At 53.2% G+C, this 17,606-nt stretch overlaps 1 protein-coding gene across 1 annotated transcript in view; it reads left to right on the top strand.

Annotated features, from left to right (window-relative positions):
• Window positions 1–15,746, top strand: part of LOC132814039 (multiple epidermal growth factor-like domains protein 6) — a 16,388-nt gene extending 642 nt beyond the window's left edge. The window contains exons 2-16 of the mRNA XM_060823358.1: window positions 86–247; window positions 1,741–1,896; window positions 3,091–3,258; window positions 4,537–4,692; window positions 6,142–6,297; window positions 6,578–6,730; window positions 7,736–7,894; window positions 8,450–8,611; window positions 9,251–9,433; window positions 9,821–9,979; window positions 10,645–10,800; window positions 11,425–11,574; window positions 11,916–12,068; window positions 12,848–12,991; window positions 15,529–15,746. Of these exons, the coding sequence (XP_060679341.1) occupies window positions 86–247; window positions 1,741–1,896; window positions 3,091–3,258; window positions 4,537–4,692; window positions 6,142–6,297; window positions 6,578–6,730; window positions 7,736–7,894; window positions 8,450–8,611; window positions 9,251–9,433; window positions 9,821–9,979; window positions 10,645–10,800; window positions 11,425–11,574; window positions 11,916–12,068; window positions 12,848–12,991; window positions 15,529–15,746 (2,435 nt within the window). The remainder of the gene's footprint in view (window positions 1–85; window positions 248–1,740; window positions 1,897–3,090; window positions 3,259–4,536; window positions 4,693–6,141; window positions 6,298–6,577; window positions 6,731–7,735; window positions 7,895–8,449; window positions 8,612–9,250; window positions 9,434–9,820; window positions 9,980–10,644; window positions 10,801–11,424; window positions 11,575–11,915; window positions 12,069–12,847; window positions 12,992–15,528) is intronic.
• The last annotated feature ends 1,860 nt before the right edge of the window (window positions 15,747–17,606 follow it).

The following is a 17,606-nucleotide window of genomic DNA, read 5'->3' as shown; positions in this document are numbered from 1 at the left end:
TGGATGATCCCATACTCCGTATAACCAGGGCGGTGCTGAATTTCCATCCAGCCTCTCACTGAATTCGGATTTGTCCCAAACACAGGAAAGCGAGACGCAGAGTGTCCCAAACCATTCCAGATGCAAAATATCTGTGACCGGGACGATGCCGAGGAGTGTGAGGTAGACGAGGACTGCGCAAGGTGGAAGCAGTGCTGTAACGTCGGGAACTGCGGCAAACGCTGCGTCTATGGGGTCCACAGGCAAGGTGAGGAAGGGAGAACTCTTCTCTCAAAGAGGAGAGTGTACGAGAGAGGTGCAGTTCTGTGAGGCAAGAGGTGCTCATGTGTGAGGGAGAGGGGTTAGCTCGCTGTGTGTGAGGGAGAGGAGAGTGGTCCCTGTGTGTGTGTGTGTGAGAGGAGAGTGGTCCCTGAGTGTGTGTGTGTGTGAGAGGAGAGTGGTCCCTGAGTGTGTGTGAGAGGAGAGTGGTCCCTGTGTGTGTGTGTGTGTGAGAGAGGAGAGTGGTCCCTGTGTGTGTGTGAGAGAGGAGAGGGGTCCCTGAGTGTGTGTGAGAGAGGAGAGTGGTCCCTGTGTGTGTGTGAGAGAGGAGAGGGGTCCCTGAGTGTGTGTGTGTGAGAGGAGAGGGGTCCCTGTGTGTGTGTGTGTGAGAGAGGAGAGTGGTCCCTGTGTGTGTGTGTGAGAGGAGAGTGGTCCCTGTGTGTGTGTGTGTGTGAGAGAGGAGAGTGGTCCCTGTGTGTGTGTGAGAGGAGAGTGGTGTGTGTGTGTGTGAGAGGAGAGTGGTCCCTGTGTGTGTGAGAGAGGAGAGTGGTCCCTGTGTGTGTGTGTGTGAGAGGAGAGTGGTCCCTGAGTGTGTGTGTGTGTGAGAGGAGAGTGGTCCCTGAGTGTGTGTGAGAGGAGAGTGGTCCCTGTGTGTGAGAGAGGAGAGTGGTCCCTGTGTGTGTGTGTGTGAGAGGAGAGTGGTCCCTGTGTGTGTGTGTGTGTGTGTGAGAGGAGAGTGGTCCCTGTGTGTGTGTGAGAGAGGAGAGTGGTCCCTGTGTGTGTGTGTGAGAGGAGAGTGGTCCCTGTGTGTTTGTGTGAGAGGAGAGTGGTCCCTGTGTGTGTGTGTGAGAGAGGAGAGTGGTCCCTGTGTGTGTGTGTGAGAGAGGAGAGTGGTCCCTGTGTGTGTGTGTGAGAGAGGAGAGTGGTCCCTGTGTGTGTGTGTGAGAGAGGAGAGTGGTCCCTGTGTGTGTGTGTGAGAGAGGAGAGTGGTCTCTGTGTGTGTGTGTGAGAGAGGAGTGGTCCCTGTGTGTGTGTGAGAGGAGAGTGGTCCCTGTGTGTGTGTGAGAGGAGAGTGGTCCCTGTGTGTGTGTGTGTGTGTGAGGAGAGTGGTCTCTGTGTGTGTGTGTGAGAGGAGAGTGGTCCCTGTATGTGTGAGAGAGGAGAGTGGTCCCTGTGTGTGTGAGGGAGAGAGCGTTCCTGTGTGTGAGGGAGAGGAGACAGCGTGCCTGTATTTGTGATCGAGTGGAGAGTCTTCCCTGGGTGTGGTGGAGAGCAAAGTGGTTCGTGTGAGTGCGAGATGTAAACAGAATGTGGGTGTGAGGGGAGATGACCAGAAAGTACAGTCCCTGTGGTGGATCAGCAATGATGTTATTGAGCGATTGGGGCAGTCCAGATGATCTGAATGGTCTCCTTGATGTTGTGAACTGTTAACCCTGTGCAGCAGCAGTTTAGTTTGAGCTCAGAGTCATGCTTTCCCCACAGAGGAAGCCTTTGAATGTCCAGCAGAATCTCGTCTCCAGCCCATTTGTCAGATGAAACTGGGCTCTCAATGTTCCACTGATGACGACTGTGATATCTGGCAAAAGTGTTGTGAGACTGGATGTGGGAGGAGATGTATCATGAGCTTCAAGCCTGGAGGTAAGGAGGAGAGATCCCCTCAGAGCCACGTCACTGTATCTGGGTGGGAGAGAGAGCTGTCTGTCTCAGACTCAATTCTCACATTCCTCTCCTGACTAACCTCACCATTCCCATCTTCCATGGTGTTCAGCTCATTGTGAAACACTGCGGTCTCTCCGATCTCTGTTCCCCCATCCAATCCTGAGTGTCACACACTGAGTCTGGTTCACACACCACCATGTGGGATTGGCAACACCCAATGGCTCGCTGTGCAATACTGCCTCCTGCTGTACACACACCATAATTGTCTTCAAATCCAATCATATCTGTACCTGCCTCTGGCTGTTACACCCCACCTACTTCTGTAACCCCCTCCAGGCCCTACACCTCTCTCTATCTCTGTAACATCCTCCAGCCCCTACACCCCCTCCCTGTCTCTGTAACTCCCGACACCCCCTCCCTATCACTGTAACCACCGACACCCCCTCCCAATCTCTGCAACTCCCGACACCCCCTCTCTATCTCTGTAACCCCACTACTCCCCCTCCCTATCTCTGTAACCCCCCCCACACTCCCTCCCTGTCCCTGTAACCCCCCTACACCCCCTCCCTATCTCTTTAGCCCCCCTACACCCCCTCCCTGTCTGTGTAACCCCTCTACAACCCCTCCCTATCTCTGTAACCCCCCTACACCACCTCCCTATCTCTGTAACCCCCTACACCCCCTCCCTGTCCCTGTAACCCCCCTACACCCCCTCCCTATCTCTGTAACCCCCTACACCCCCTCCCTATCCCTGTAACCCCCCTACACCCCCTCCCTATCTCTGTAACCCCCTACACCCCCTCTCTATCTCTGTAAACCCCTACACCCCCTACCTATCCCTGTAACCCCCCCTACACCCCCTCCCTATCTCTGTAATCCCCTACACCCTCTCCCTATCTCTGTAACCCCTTACACACCCTCCCTATCTCTGTAACCCCCTAAAGCCCCCTCCCTATCTCTGTAACCCCCTACACCCCCTCCCTATCTATGTAACCCACTACACCCCCCCCCTCCCTATCTCTGTAACCCCCTCCAGTCCCTGCACCTCTCCCTATCTCTGCCACCCCCTCTAGCTCCTGTTTCTCTGCTGTCTGTGAGAGATGTTTCCCAGGGAAGGGTCTCTGTTGGATCAGCAGTTGTGGTGAAGGCTGTTCTTCTCTCTCTCTCTCTCAGTGTCTCCTAAAGGCCAAGGATCCACATGTCCGGACACGACCAGACTGCATTATGTCTGTCGGATGAACTTCACCGCCCCCTGCGATGGAGACGATTCCTGTGGTCACTGGGCATCGTGCTGTAACACGGAATGTGGACCTCGATGTGTGTCACAGTGGTTTGCGAGAAGTAAGCCCCTCTCACCCCCAACCTATGCTCCCCCAGCAGGTCAGAGGACCAATAATCCCCCAACATTCAATGACGGGGTCTCCTTCGCATGGGAGGGCAGGGCTTTGTCAGGCTAGACCCGCTGTGGTGTGGACACCGGGATGTAAGTCCCGCTCCAGCATTCCGGGATAAACATATAGCCTTGTTAGCAACCGGAAAGGTAGCTTTGTACAGGTACAGCTGTGTCTCACAAGCTTGACTGAGCCTGTATTTTTGAGAAAGTGAGAAAGGTGATTGGTGAGGGCAGGCCAGTGGGTATTGTGGATAGGGATTGTACCAAGGCCTTTGACAAGGTCTCTCATGGTAAACCAGAACAGAAGGTGAATATACACGGGATCCACAGAGAGCTGGTAAGATGGATCCACAACTGGCTCAGTGACAGAAGCACAGAGAGTAGCAGTGAAAGGGACTGGAGAACTGTGATGGGTGGTGTCCCACAGGGATTTGTGCTGTGACCCCCACCTTGCCATTTACCAGATATATAGGAGGAGAATGAAGGTGGCCCGATGAATATGTTAGTGAACGTCACACAGGGTTAGGGGGAGCTGTAGATATGGAGGAGGATTGCCCGAGGACAGAGCAGGATGGAGATAGACCGGAGGATTGGGTGAAGAGATGGCAGATGGAGTGTAATCTGAACAAATGTGAGGTGATGTGTTTTGGGAGATCGAATAAGCCTGGTTTGTTTTCACGTGAACATGGAAAGGATGAGAGTCGACCTGATAGAAGGTTCATCTCTTACAAACAGAATGTATCGCCTGGTCAGTTTTACTTTCCCAGGACAGAAATGTCAATGACTAGAGGAGCACAGATTTGGGGTAAAAGGGGAGACAGTGGGAGGCAGATTTGTTGAACACAGAGTGGGGTCAGTATGTGGAATGTGCTGTCAGGGGGTGGTGGTGGAGGCAGGTACAGCAGCGATGTTGAGGAGGCACATTGACAGATTGAGGAACTGATCGGGGATAAAGGAATGTGATAACCCAAGAGATAAAAGGTTTTCAGGAGTTTATCACCACAGAAAGGGGAAAGTGATGCTGTCAGAGCAGGAGAGCAGTTGGAGGGAAAGGAGGAAGCAACAGTAAGTGAGAGGGTTATTGCAGAGGGTGGGCAGTAGAATGAGCATTCCCTGGTTTGGGAATGGAGGGAGGGTGGGGAAGAGATGAGGAAGGTGTGAAGGAGTATGTGAAGGGCCCTGTGTGGGACTCTGTAACTGTGTCTGTCCTACCTTCCCATTTACAGAGCCTGCTGACCAGTGCCCAGAGGAGGACAGCCTCTCCATGTTCTGTCAGATCAGCACCGGGCGTTCCTGTAATGACAACGGGGACTGTGATGGATACCACTCGTGTTGTGATGCTGGCTGTGGGAAGAAATGCATCCCAAAGTGTTTCACAGAAGGTGAGAGAGAGAGAGAGAGAGAGTGTGTGAGAGAGGGAAACACATCCAATGTGAGGGACACAGACACTGTCCAGAGAATACAGATTCCCCAAGGGCATCCTGGAATCCCGGCTCTGATCCCCCTTCCCAGGTTAGCGAGGGATTGGCGTTCGGTAGAACAGGACCGCGCTTCTAATCCCCGTGTTTGGGTAAAGGGTGGATTGTGGTGTGAAACAGACAGGGATCCTGTTCCCAATCCCAGTCCCTGGTTTAGGGAGGGATTGTGGTGTGAAACAGACAGGGATCCCGTTCCCAATCCCTGTCCCTGGGTTAGAGAAGGATTGTGGTGTGAAACAGACAGGGATCCCGTTCCCAATCCATGTCCCTGGGTTAGGGGTGGATTGTGGTGTGAAACAGACAGGGATCCCGTTCCCAATCCCTGTCCCTGCGTTAGGGAGGGATTGTGGTGTGAAACAGACAGGGATCCCGTTCCCAATCCCTGTCCCTGGGTCAGGGAGGGATTGTGGTGTGAAACAGACAGGGATCCTGTTCCCAAACCCTGTCCCTGGGTTAGGGAGGGATTGTGGTGTGAAACAGACAGGGATCCCGTTCCCAATCCCTGTCCCTGGGTTAGGGAGGGATTGTGGTGTGAAACAGACAGGGATCCCGTTCCCAATCCCTGTCCCTGGGTTTGGGGAGGATTGTGGTGTGAAACAGACAGGGATCCCGTTCCCAATCCCTGTCCCTGGGTTAGGGAGGGATTGTGGTGTGAAACAGACAGGGATCCCGTTCCCAATCCCTGTCCCTGGGTTAGAGGTGGATTGTGGTGTGAAACAGACAGGGATCCCGTTCCCAATCCCTGTCCCTGGGTTAGGGAGGGATTGTGGTGTGAAACAGACAGGGATCCCGTTCCCAATCCCTGTCCCTGGGTTAGAGGTGGATTGTGGTGTGAAACAGACAGGGATCCCCTTCCCAATCCCTGTCCCTGGGTCAGGGAGGGATTGTGGTGTGAAACAGGCAGGGATCCCGTTCCCAATCCCTGTCCCTGGGTTAGAGAGGGATTGTGGTGTGAAACATGCAGGGATCCCGTTCCCAATCCCTGTCCCTGGGTCAGGGAGGGATTGTGGTGTGAAACACACAGTGTCCTACTCTCCGGGAATATGAGTGCACGCTGTTTGGATGTTGTGGTCTGTCTGATGCCTCTGTTACATCTCAGTTAAGTCGTCTGTCTCTCCTCAGTCCTTTCTCTGTTCCCACTGCAGGCCAAGAGAGAGGAATTGTGTGTGAGCTGTCTGGTGTACTGCAGCAGATCATGGAGTGGTGTTGTGAAGGCTGAGTTGTCCCACCCTCTCTCCAATTCCCAGCTTCCTTCACAAGGCACTGGGCTCCCTTCTGTCAGAGAGATGGGAGAGTGGGATGTTTATCTGTTGTCTGATTCTATCCCCCATCTCCCTGTGTTTGTCTTCACAGAGAACAGAACCTGTCCCATTGCAAGGAGGCTGACGATGTTGTGCAACACGACCCTGGGAAAAGACTGCAAGAACGACACGCAGTGCGACGTGTGGCAGAGGTGCTGCCTGGCCAAGGGCTGCGGTGGGAAATGTGTCCCAACATTCATCAGGAAATGTGAGTATCCATCACTGCATTGCTTCCCACAGGTTTGTCTGATAATCCCGAGTGAGCTGAACAAGGCCAATGTGAGCAGTGTAGAGGGAGCTTTACACTGTACCTATGAGCATGGTGTCTCTATCCTGGTAGTGTTTGATGAGTCGACGCTGTAGAGGGAGCATTACTCTGTATCTAATCCCACTCTGTCCGTGTGGTGGGAGTGTTTGATAGAGGACAGTGGAAAGATTACACTGTATGTAAACAAATTGACCAAGTGAAAACCCGTTCTCTCCTTCAGTTTTGCGAAAGAAATGCCCAGAACATTCCCGTGTGTCTTTTCTCTGCAAGAAAAACCGGACTCGATCGTGTGAGGATGATGATGATTGTCCTTCCTATGAACAGTGCTGTGAGATTGGATGTGGCAAGAAATGTGTCTCCTCAATCAGGCAAGGTAAGGATTATGGTCTGACAGAGTGTCAGTAGGGGAATGGTCTGGGGCAAGATAGTTCAGCACAACAGAGACTGCAGGGAGCAGACAGAGAGAGACCCGAGACAGCAGGGAGCAGACAGAGAGAGACCCGAGACAGCAGGGAGCAGACAGAGAGAGACCCGAGACTGCAGGGTGCAGAGTGAGGGAGACCCGAGACTGCAGGGAGCAGACTGAGAGAGTCCCGAGACTGCAGGGAGCAGAGTGAGGGAGACCCGAGACTGCAGGGTGCAGACAGAGAGAGACCCGAGACTGCAGGGAGCAGACTGAGAGAGAGTCCCGAGACTGCAGAGAGCAGAGTGAGAGAGAGTCCCGAGACTGCAGGGTGCAGACTGAGGGAGACCCGAGACTGCAGGGAGCAGACTGAGAGAGTCCCGAGACTGCAGGGAGCAGACTGAGAGAGACCCCAGACTGCAGGGAGCAGACTGAGAGAGACCCGAGACTGCAGGGAGCAGACTGAGAGAGACCCGAGACTGCAGGGTGCAGAATGAGAGAGACCTGAGACTGCAGGGAGCAGACTGAGAGAGTCCCGAGACTGCAGGGAGCAGACTGAGAGAGTCCCGAGACTGCAGGGAGCAGACTGAGAGAGTCCCGAGACTGCAGGGAGCAGACTGAGAGAGAGTCCCGAGACTGCAGGGAGCAGACTGAGAGAGACCCGAGACTGCAGGGAGCAGACTGAGAGAGACCCGAGACTGCAGGGAGCAGACTGAGAGAGACCCGAGACTGCAGGGAGCAGACTGAGAGAGACCCGAGACTGCAGGGAGCAGACTGAGAGAGAGTCCCGAGAATGCAGGGAGCAGAGTGAGAGAGTCCCAGACTTCAGTTAACTACAATCTGTACACCGTTCCAATTCTTTTTCCCGAACGTGGAACTCCTGCAAACAACAAGTGTATCCCTGATGGGGAATCCCTGTCGGTCTCCCCCTCTCGTGTGTAAGTCGAGCGTTATATCGAAATGTTGTGTTTCCAGGTGAGAGACCCGGAGAGTGCTCAAGCCCAAGTCAACTGAGCTATGTGTGTAACACAACTCTGGGCAAGGAATGTAGAAACGAGAGCGACTGTGGCAGATGGGGCACGTGCTGCTCTACCCCATGTGGGCCAAGATGTGTCCTCAGGCATTTCAGAAATGGTGAGTTCTTCTTGTCTGAGCTTCACTCACTGTCCATCTGGTGTTACTGAATGGTTGTGGTGCGGGACAGGACAGAGCAGTGTTTCAATGTGTATCTCACCATGTGCTGTCTCTGTCCTTGGGGAACTTGCTGGGGTTGGGGAGAGACAGCTTTACTATGTATCCAACCTCCTCATGCTATCCCTGTCCTGGGAGTGTTTAATGGGGACAATGTGGAGGGTTCTTCACTCTGTGTCTGACCCCGTGCTGTCCCTGTCCTGGGAGTGTTTAATGGGGACAATGTGGAGGTTTCTTCACTCTGTGTCTAACCCCGTGCTGTCCCTTTCCTGGGAGTGTTTAATGGGGACAATGTGGAGGGAGCATTACTCTGTATCTAACCGCGTGCTGTCCCTGTCCTGGGAGTGTTTAATGGGGACAATGTGGAGGGAGCATTACTCTGTGTCTAACCCCGTGCTGTCCCTGTCCTGGGAGTGTTTAATGGGGACAATGTGGAAGGAGCATTACTCTGTGTCTAACCCCGTGCGGTTCTGTCTCTCTCTTTTCTCCCAATGGAAGACGACGGGCAGTGCCCACGCCCAGACCATCTTGCCCGTGTGTGTAACTGCACTTTTGGGAAGGTGTGTGAGTCAGACCAGGATTGTGCAGGATCACAAAGATGCTGTGATGCTGGGTGTCAGAAACGTTGTGTCCTGTCGTTCTACAGAAAGTCTCATGGAGGTAGTTCCTGGTCCAAAAGGAATGGCTGCTTAACCTGCCTGTATGAGGCAGCACTGTGACCTTTCCTGCTTTATATCTCACTTTGTGTCTGTGGTATATTTCCCTTTGCCTCTCTTTGTGCATTCCCGCAGCACATCTCTCTCTTCTCTCTCTCTCTCTCTCTCTCTCTCTCTCACTCTCTCACTCTCTCTCTCTCTCTCTGTCTGTCTCTCTCTCTCTCTCTCTCTCTCTCTCTCTCTGTCTCTGTCACATGCCACACTCTCTCTCTTTCTCAGTCATGCCTCTCCATCTGTCCCTCTGTGCTGCTGTCTCTCCTGTCTCTCTGTAGCCCTGTTTCTCTGTCACCTCTCATTCTGTCTGTCTGCTGCATGTGTTTCTGTCTTTCTCAGTCACATCTTTCCTTCTGTCACTTGCTCTGTGTCGCTATCTCTTCTCTCTCTTTGCCCCTCTCTCTCTGTCACCGCACTTGCTGTCTCTCGGCTGCATGTTCCTGTCCCTCTCTCTCCGTCTTTGTCACCTTTCTCTCCCTGTTCCTCTCACCTTTTTTGTCTCCCTCTCACTCTGCCCCTTCCCTCTCCCACCCATTCCCCCCAACACCTCTCCTGCTCTCTCCCATAACCGGAACTATTACATTTGCAGACTCGTGGAAATCTGAGGAATGTCCTAAGCCGTCCTCCCTGGATCGTGCCTGCAGGATGAATCACAGCGCCTCGTGTGGAGATGATGGGGATTGTGGCAAGTGGAGGTCATGTTGTGAGACACCTTGTGGTAGACGCTGTGTCCACCCCTTCATGGGGCAGAGCAGGAGTTTGTCAGTCTCAGGTAACTGAGTACATTCCATCATCCTTCACTCATACCAGACTGGGATCACCAGGCACACTTCCCCGGTCTCCACATCTCCCGAGGTTGAACTGTACTCTAGCGTGTACTGTTCCCCGGTCTCCTTGTCACCTCGGGACACCACGCACAGTTTGTATCTCTGCAAACGGGGTGGAATGGATTGGTGTTGGGAATGTCGTCGGCACAGTCGAGGGTTGGGGGTGTCGTGCCTCCTGTTGCTAACTTGTTCATTGCACCAATAAAGCTGCTATGTCCTGATGTCCTTGATGAGGCCTTCCTCTATGTCTAAGCTGTGTCTATCTCTCTCCCTTTCCCTGTCCCTCTCTCCCTTTCCCTGTCCCTCCCTCCCTCACTCTCTCTCTGTGACAGATCGGACATCTGGAATGTGTCCTTCTCCTGCTCGCCTCTCTGCCGTGTGTAACCTGAAGTACGGTGAGCTGTGTGAGGAAGATAATGACTGCTACGCATGGCAGATGTGCTGCAACACCAGCTGTGGGCAACGCTGTGTCCATTCCTACCGCAGCAGGGGTAAGTAACTCCGTTTACTGAGCAGCAGCCTACCCTCTCCCTCCCCACCCACAACCTCCACCACAGACCGTGTTCATCAGGGATCGGGAGATACAGAAAGTCACTGTGTTTGTGTTTCTGTTCCTGCATATCTGTGTGTGTGTGTGTGTGTGTGTGTGTGTGTGTGTGTGTGTGTGTGTGTGTGTGTGTCTGTGTGTGAGTTTAGTGTGTGAGTGAGTGAGTGTGTGTGTGTATCTCTGTCTGTCTCTCTGTCTTTCCCACTCTCTCTGCCTCTATCTCTCTCTCTGTCTGTCTCTCTCTCTCTCCCTTTCACCCTCCGGTCTGTTCATCTTTATATCTCTCGGTCTGTCTCCCTCCTTCTCTCTCTACTCTTGCTTTCTCTCTCTATCTCCTTCTCTCTCTCTCTCTCTATGTCTGTCTCTTCCTCCATGTCTCTCTCTCTCTCTCTCCCTGTCTTTCTCCCTCTCTTTCTCTCCCTGTCTCACTCCCTCTCTCTCTCTCTCTCTCCCTGTCTCACTCCCTCTCCCTCTCTCTGTCTCTGTCTCTCTCTCTCTCTCTTTCTCTCTGTCACCCTGCCCTTGAGCTCGGGGCGAAGTCAGTGAATGATAGTTCAAGCAGCAGCAGCAGCAGTTTCTGAAGCTAAGATGAAGCCTCTGTCTCTGTAGGGAGCGAACAAAGGTGTCCCTCACCTTCCAGACTGAGCCACGTCTGTACCATGAGTTTCCACACTCAGTGCAATGAGGACAGCGACTGCGAGGGCTGGCAAACCTGCTGCAATACCACCTGTGGGAACAGATGTGTCTTCAAGTTCCTGTCCAGACGTAAGGCACCACTCCTGTTAAGCTCTGTGTATCATCCCACTGGCTACAGGTATCGAGCCAGGAGAGTTTGTTGGTGGGAGAGTGTAGAGGGAGCTGCACTCTGTACCTAACCCCATGCTGTCCCTGTCCCTGGGAATGGTCGATGGTGGGACAGTGTAGAGGGAGCTGCACCCTGTACCTCACCCCATGCTGTCCCTGTCCCTGGGAATGGTCGATGGTGGGAGAGTGTAGAGGGAGCTGCACCCTGTACCTAAACCCCATGCTGTCCCTGTCCCTGGGAATGGTCGATGGTGGGACAGTGTAGAGGGAGCTGCACCCTGTACCTAAACCCCATGCTGTCCCTGTCCCTGGGAGGGTGTGATCGGGGGGATGGTGTAGAGAGACCTTTACTCTGTATCTAACCCCATGCTGTCCCTGTCCCTGGGAGGGTGTGATCGGGGGGATGGTGTAGAGAGAGCTTTACTCTGTATCTAACTCCATGCTGTCCCTGTCCCTGGGAGGGTGTGATCGGGGGGATGGTGTAGAGAGACCTTTACTCTGTATCTGACCCCATGCTGTCCCTATCCTGTGGGAGTTTGACCCTCTCCATATGTCCTGATGTGACTGTCACTTTGTTCCTTCCAGCGACCCAGTGCCCTGCCTCCACCCGCTTGGACCCATTCTGTGAGATGAAGTTGGGAGACGTGTGTCAGAATGACACTGACTGCCATGCCTGGTCATCATGCTGCAATGCCACCTGTGGAAAGAGATGTGTACCTCGTTTCCTCATGAGCCGTAAGTGATCAGTGTATCTCTGTTTGTTCAGAGCCTATGCTGTGGTGATGACAGTCCATGGCAGTGTGGGCAGGGAGCTGGGAGTGTGTGTGTGTGTGTATGTGTGTGTGTGTGTGTGTGTGTGTGTGTGTCCGTGGGATAGGGGGATATGGTATTTGGAGATTCACCTGGAATTGCCTAAATACCTGAGGCTTCCTGAATCCCGGGGCTGTGGAGCTGGTGTGTCAGTGATGGAAGAGCCGCGGGAGTCCCTCGTTTACCGCTCGTGTCTCACTCGAGCAGATCCGAGGGAGTTGTGTGTTTCTGTACAGCTGTATCCATACTGTCTCTGTGCTGTCCAGGTGATGATACCTGTCCTGCTCCCCACCGCCTGGAGCCCATGTGTGACCTGAAACTCGGAGATCGTTGCAGCGGAGATGAAGACTGTGATGCCTGGCAGAGCTGCTGTGAGAGCAAATGTGGAAATATCTGTATCCCCAGTTTCATGGATGATGGTACGTTGTGGGGGTGAGACTGTGAGGGAGATGGTGTGGAGAGAGAGAGAGAGAGAGAGGAGGGGGCACTGGGAAGATGGGGGAGAGAGGGAGAGCAAAGGGGACCAGGAAAATGGGACAGAGAGAGAGAGAGAGAGACAGAGAGAGACAGAGGAGGGGGCACTGGGAAGATGGGGGAGAGAGGGAGAGCAAAGGGGACCAGGAAAATGGGACAGAGAGAGAGAGAGGAGGGGGCACTGGGAAGATGGGGAGAGAGAGAGAGAGAGCAAAGGGGACCAGGAGAATGGGTCTCAGAGCGAGAGATACAGTGGGAAAGACAGAGAGAGGAGGGGGCATTGGGAAGATGGGAGAGAGAAAGACGGGGAGGGGGGGGGGGGGAGTCTGGGAGAATTGGACAGAGAGAGAGGGAGAGACACAGTGACAGAGAGAGGGAGAGAGAGAGGGAGAGACAGAGAATGGGGGAGAGAGAGAGAGAGCAGGACCAGCAGAATGGGAATGACCCTCCATCAGTGCCTGCTCCCTCAGCACTGACCCTCTGTCAGTACCTGCTCCCTCAGCACTGACACTCCGTCAGTACCTGCTCCCTCAGCACTGACCCTCCGTCAGTACCTGCTCCCTCTGCAGTGACCCTCCATCAGTGCCTGCTCCCTCAGCACTGACCCTCTGTCAGTACCTGCTCCCTCTGCAGTGACCCTCCAACAGTGACCCACTGGCAGGCATGCCTCCGCCAATCCACCCCTTTTCCCTGCTCCTGTAATCTCCATGTTGTTGTGTTATAGATGAGGAAGGAGAGTGCCCCGCTCCGTCCCGGGTGAAGAGACATTCGAATGTATCGTGTGTGACAGATGAGGACTGCGGGAGCTGGGAACAATGCTGCGACATGGGCTGCGGAAGGAAATGTGTTCACAGCAGCTCACTGCACAGTAAGGACAGTGTGAAGCCAGACTATCAGAGGGTCTTCCCATGGACAATGTGGTATCACTGCACTGAGGAACCCTCTCCCACTCTCACACTCATACACACACACGCACACACTCACACACACACACACACACACGCGCGCACACACACACTCGCATCCACACACACACGCACACTCATCCAGACAGACGCATACCCACGCACAAACACACATGTATATACACACACGCGTGCACACACTCATATATACAGACACACACACACGCACACATCCACACATACACGCACACACTCATATACACAGACACAAGCACCTACACAGACACACTCACAAAGAGACATGAGGTCTCACACAGACACGCAGTCTCTCTCACCCACGTACACACTCACATCCACACACACACGCACGCTCATTCGGGCAGACACATACACATGCACAAACACACACACGTATATACACACACGTATATATACAGAATCACACCCACGCACGCACACACACCCACACACACGCACAAAGTCACATCCACGCACACGCGCACCCGCTCACGCACTCACTCATCTACACAGACACACACGTACACGTACACACCTACATGCACACAGTCACTCACAGACACGCAATACATTCAAACACACAGACGAACACAGACACACTCACAAAGAGACGTGAGGTCTCACACAGACACGTAGTCACTCACACACACACACACACACACACACACACACACATGCATTCATATAGACAGACACATACACACACAAACACGCACTCACATCCGCACACACACGCGCACACACTCATATATACAGACTCATGTACATGTACACGCATACATCCACACAGTCATTCACAGAGACACAGACACACAAACGCTCTCACATACACAGACACACTCACGAAGAGACGTGAGGTCTCACACAGACACGCAGTCTCTCTCACAAATACACGGACAGAGATGAGGTGTCTCACACACACACATACACACACATACACACACACACACACACACACACACACTCGCACACACATATACACAGACACACTCACGAAGAGACGTGAGGTCTCACACAGACACGCAGTCTCTCTCACAAATACACGGACAGAGATGAGGTGTCACACACACACACACACACACATGCATTCATATAGACAGACACATACACACGGACAAACACACACACACAAACACACACTCACATCCGTGCACACACTCATATATACAGACTCATGTCCATGTACACGCATACATCCACACAGTCATTCACAGAGACACAGACACACAAACGCTCTCACATACACAGACACACTCACAAAGAGACGTGAGGTCTCACACAGACACGGTCTCTCTTACAAATACACGGACAGAGATGAGGTGTCTCACACACACACATACACACACACATACACACACACACGCACACACACATACACATACACAGACACACACACACACTCGCACACACACATACACAGACACTCACGAAGAGACGTGAGGTCTCACACAGACACGCAGTCTCTCTCACAAATACATGGACAGAGATGAGGTGTCTCACACACACACACACACACACACACACAGACACAGACACACACACACACACACAGAGACACACACACAGACACACACACATACACACACACACACTCGCACACACACATACACAGACACACTCACGAAGAGACGTGAGGTCTCACACAGACACGCAGTCTCTCTCACAAATACACGGACAGAGATGAGGTGTCTCACACACACGCACACACACACACATAGACACACACACACGCGCACCTCCACACACACACACGCGCACATCCGCACACACGCGCACACACACACACACACACACTCGCACACACGCAGTATCACACACTCATACACACTCTCACACACGCAGTATCACACACACACACACTCACACACACACACACTCGCACACACGCAGTATCACACACTCATACACACTCTCACACACTCATATACACACACACTCACACACGCAGTATCACACACACACACACGCAGTATCACACACACACACACACACACTCTCACACACACACACACACGCAGTATCTCACACACACACACACACTCACACTCACACGCAGTATCTCACACACAGTGATGCAAATGGCCAAGCCTGTGACCCTCTGCTCTGACTGAGGTGGGATTACAGGTGGAGGCCTTTCACTGCTGTGTCTATGCTGACATCTCTTCAAGTGACATCTGTCTCCTTCCAGTGCTCACACTCGACCTGACCTTTTCCCTTGTCCGAATCACCTGGACCTTTGTGCTCCCTCAGCCAACACACAGGAGGCAATGGAGCACTGTCTGTGAGCCCAGCTCAAACCAGGGTTGGAGAAAGAGGTGGCGTGCCTTTGGGTGGTCATGGGGAGGTGGTTGGACGGTGGGGTGCAGTGGGTTATTGTCCCTGGATTTGTCTTTGGAAGGGTCTGGGGGCCTGTGTCTGTAAAGGAGGGCGGTATGCTCAGAACAGGCTCTGTAATAATGTCTCAATATCTGTGCCCACACAGAGGGAGAGTCCCAGTGCCCACACAGCCGTACCCTGGGCAAGGTCTGTAACATGACGTTAGGAGATGAGTGTGAGGCTGATACTGACTGTGACCGTTGGCAAATGTGCTGTGACGCTGGCTGTGGAAAAAGATGTGTTTTCCGATTCTTCAAAGGAGGTGAGGGGTCATCTGGTGATGGTTGTGGTGTGGGGGGATGTTATGGGGGGGACACGGGATAGAGGAGCATGACTCTATATATAACCCGGTGCTGGGAGTGTTTGATGGGGACAGTGTAGAGGGAGATTTCCTCTGTATCTTACCCCATGCTGTCCCTGTCCTGGGAGTGTTTGATGGGGACAGTGTAGAGGGAGATTTCCTCTGTACCTTACCCCATGCTGTCCCTGTCCTGGGAGTGTTTGATGGGGACAGTGTAGAGGGAGATTTCCTCTGTACCTTACCCCATGCTGTCCCTGTCCTGGGAGTGTTTGATGGGAACAGTGTAGAGGGAGATTTCCTCTGTACCTTACCCCATGCTGTCCCTGTCCTGGGAGTGTTTGATGGGGACAGTGTAGAGGGAGATTTCCTCTGTACCTTACCCCATGCTGTCCCTGTCCTGGGAGTGTTTGATGGGGACAGTGTAGAGGGAGATTTCCTCTGTATCTTACCCCATGCTGTCCCTGTCCTGGGAGTGTTTGATGGGGACAGTGTAGAGGGAGATTTCCTCTGTACCTTACCCCATGCTGTCCCTGTCCTGGGAGTGTTTGATGGGGACAGTGTAGAGGGAGATTTCCTCTGTACCTTACCCCATGCTGTCCCTGTCCTGGGAGTGTTTGATGGGGACAGTGTAGAGGGAGATTTCCTCTGTACCTTACCCCATGCTGTCCCTGTCCTGGGAGTGTTTGATGGGGACAGTGTAGAGGGAGATTTCCTCTGTATCTTACCCCATGCTGTCCCTGTCCTGGGAGTGTTTGATGGGGACAGTGTAGAGGGAGATTTCCTCTGTACCTTACCCCATGCTGTCCCTGTCCTGGGAGTGTTTGATGGGGACAGTGTAGAGGGAGATTTCCTTCCAGGGTAAAACAATAAGGAGGGATGTATTCTTTACACTGTGCTGTGTGTATGATCGTTGGGGACCGTGCAGACTGAGAGAGACTTGCTCAGTTTCCATCCTGTCCATCTGGAGGTGTTTATCCTGAGACTCGGACTGAGCTTTAACCCAGTCTTTTCCCTTTCCTTCTTCTCTCCAGAGAATGGGAGCTGCCCGGATGCCAGGCGCCTTACCCCGATGTGCAATGTTAACTACGGCCAGGAGTGTACAAATGACGATGACTGTGATCTGTGGCTCTCGTGCTGTGAGGCCGGATGTGGGAAGAGATGTGTCCATCGGTATCACAAACGCGGTGAGGATGACTGACCCTCCCATTCCCTCCTTTCGCAAACACTGCACACACCTGGTGGAGTCACTCTGACTGAGGCAGAGACCCCTGTCTGTGCCAGGAACCCAATCTCCCTGCCCCCTGCAGTTGGAGTATTCAGTTTGAGGATGTCCCCTCTCAGTAGGAGACTCCTTCCCAGGTCTCAGCTCATCCAGAGCCATTTCAGGATCATTCCCAATGGGAGTGAGTCTCCCCCAGTCTACTAAATCCCATTGGAAAGCCAGCCCCAGTCTGCCCAATCCTGTTGTCATCAGCTTGTTCCCATTGGAAGGTGCTGCTCATAAAACTGACAGCCATTTGCCACCCTCTCTGTATTCCCCCATTCCCGTTTGCCCCACTCCCAGCTCCCCCCACTCCCATTTCACCTTCCTCACTGAGCTGTCATGTTTGGCCAAGCCAGAACGGAAACCAATGTGAAACCCTCCCTCCTCATTGTCAGACTGCCATACCCAATCTACCCCTTTGTCTCCAGGCTTCCCCTTGTTTTTCCCTGGATGATCCCATACTCCGTATAACCAGGGCGGTGCTGAATTTCCATCCAGCCTCTCACTGAATTCGGATTTGTCCCAAACACAGGAAAGCGAGACGCAGAGTGTCCCAAACCATTCCAGATGCAACATATCTGTGACCGGGACGATGCCGAGGAGTGTGAGGTAGACGAGG

This window comes from Hemiscyllium ocellatum, unplaced genomic scaffold, assembly GCF_020745735.1.
Source record: "Hemiscyllium ocellatum isolate sHemOce1 unplaced genomic scaffold, sHemOce1.pat.X.cur. scaffold_640_pat_ctg1, whole genome shotgun sequence".
Taxonomy (NCBI): Eukaryota; Metazoa; Chordata; class Chondrichthyes; order Orectolobiformes; family Hemiscylliidae; genus Hemiscyllium; species Hemiscyllium ocellatum.
This window is presented reverse-complemented; position numbering and strand designations above follow the sequence as displayed.